Here is a 1,763-nt window from a genome sequence, read left to right as displayed (position 1 = left end):
CCCCGATGTGGGTTGCGCCAGGTTGTCAAGTAACAACCAACCAATCCTTGTGGGTGAGCGCCATCAGGAAGAGGTCATCATCGCCATCATTATCATTACCGGTGCGCACGCTCTCGGCCGCACACCATCCGGGCTCTTTTCGCTCTGCCAGGCTCATCAGCAGCCACGTCATCTACTCTCCAGGCAGGCACCTAGAGGCTCATCTACAGCGAAGACACGATGCTGCAATCGTGGAACGAGTCGTTGTACACCAACCTCACGCCTAGCCGAAAGTGCCTGGAGAGGGTGACGCGTGACCTCGCCGAATATCACGCCGACCCGCCGCCGGGCGTCTTCATGGCACCCGAGGAGAACAACGTGACGACAATCCACGCCGTCGTTACGGGCGCCGCAGGAACGTCTTACCAGGGTGGCTTCTTCCATCTGCTCATGAAGTGCATGAACACCTACCCAATGTCGCCACCTCAAGTTCGCTTCATGACAACCGATGGCGGACGCGTGCAGTTCAGTCCGCACATCTCTGCCACTGGCCACATCTGCCTCAGCCTGCTGGGCACCATGTCCGGGCAACCCTGGACACCCGCGTGCAACTTGTCTTCGGTGGCCCTGTCCATCCAGTCTATGCTGGACGACAGCATCAACTGCGTCGACGCGGCTCTCGAGCACGTCATCACCGGCTTCTGGGGCTCGTCTCGTTGGAAGAATATAAGGTACGATACCCTCAGGGTGGCTGTTTGCGGTACGATCGAATCGTGCCTCGAAGACAACTGCCCCTTCCCGGCTGTTCTTCGAGATCAGCTGCTCGCCAAGTTCGCCGAAGACTTCGCGAAGTACGAGATCGCGGCCATACAAGAGCTGGCTAACAACCAGGGTGGTATTCTCACTTGGTTCGGTGCCGAGAACAAGTACGAGACGCTGTTGGCGAGATTGCAGAAGCTGAAAGAGAGGGTCCAGGAGCGTAACGGGATAAACGCTGTCGCAGCCGCCCCCTGAACTAAATACGGAGCAGCATTTTTAAAACACACCGCAAGTAAACCGTTCGGTGTCCTGTGCTGCTTGACGACGTGTACTAGCACAGCAACAAAGGCACTGCCTCTGAAGGACGCCCAGGCAACACAATCGGGAACGGACAAAGTCGCATCCCGACCTCTACATCGTCGTAGTTGTAGACAGGTGACAACTACGTCATCGGGCTGATCCTATCTTTTGGCTAAGAATAAATTAGTTCTTTAAGTACCACATGTCCATTATCTCAGTTTTCACAACTGAAATATCCGTACTAAAAAAATACACGGCAGACCCCAAGAATTGTGTAAATTGATTTCATGCGAAGCAGTCAGCGAGAAGCTTCTTATGCTGCACTTAAGCCAAGTCTTAAAGGATCCCCGAGACCAAAATTGAAACTTCAAGATGTTGTATTGTTTGATTGCCCTGTATACGTGGGCACTTCTGACCGATTATTAGTGGTGGAAGTTAGCTTTAAGATACTTTAATTTTTAAATGCGAAGCATTTCTTAGCGAACCTCAGGCACTTTGGCCGTTTCTATCTATCTATCTATCTATCTATCTATCTATCTATCTATCTATCTATCTATCTATCTATCTATCTATCTATCTATCTATCTATCTATCTATCTATCTATCTATCTATCTATCTATCTATCTATCTATCTATCTATCTATCTATCTATCTATCTATCTATCTATCTATCTATCTATCTATCTATCTATCTATCTATCTATCTATCTATCTATCTATCTAT

The 1,763-nt window shown here is 49.5% G+C and overlaps 1 protein-coding gene across 1 annotated transcript; it reads left to right on the top strand.

Annotated features, from left to right (window-relative positions):
• The first annotated feature begins 219 nt into the window (after window positions 1-219).
• LOC119391114 (ubiquitin-conjugating enzyme E2 Z) lies at window positions 220-993 on the top strand. The gene has a single exon (XM_037658790.1). The coding sequence runs from the start codon at window positions 220-222 to the stop codon at window positions 991-993; it is 774 nt and encodes a 257-aa protein (XP_037514718.1).
• The last annotated feature ends 770 nt before the right edge of the window (window positions 994-1,763 follow it).

Source organism: Rhipicephalus sanguineus, chromosome 4 (genome assembly GCF_013339695.2).
Source record: "Rhipicephalus sanguineus isolate Rsan-2018 chromosome 4, BIME_Rsan_1.4, whole genome shotgun sequence".
Lineage (NCBI taxonomy): Eukaryota > Metazoa > Arthropoda > Arachnida > Ixodida > Ixodidae > Rhipicephalus > Rhipicephalus sanguineus.
The sequence above is the reverse complement of the archived record's forward strand: the minus strand, read 5'-3'. Positions and strand labels throughout refer to the sequence as shown.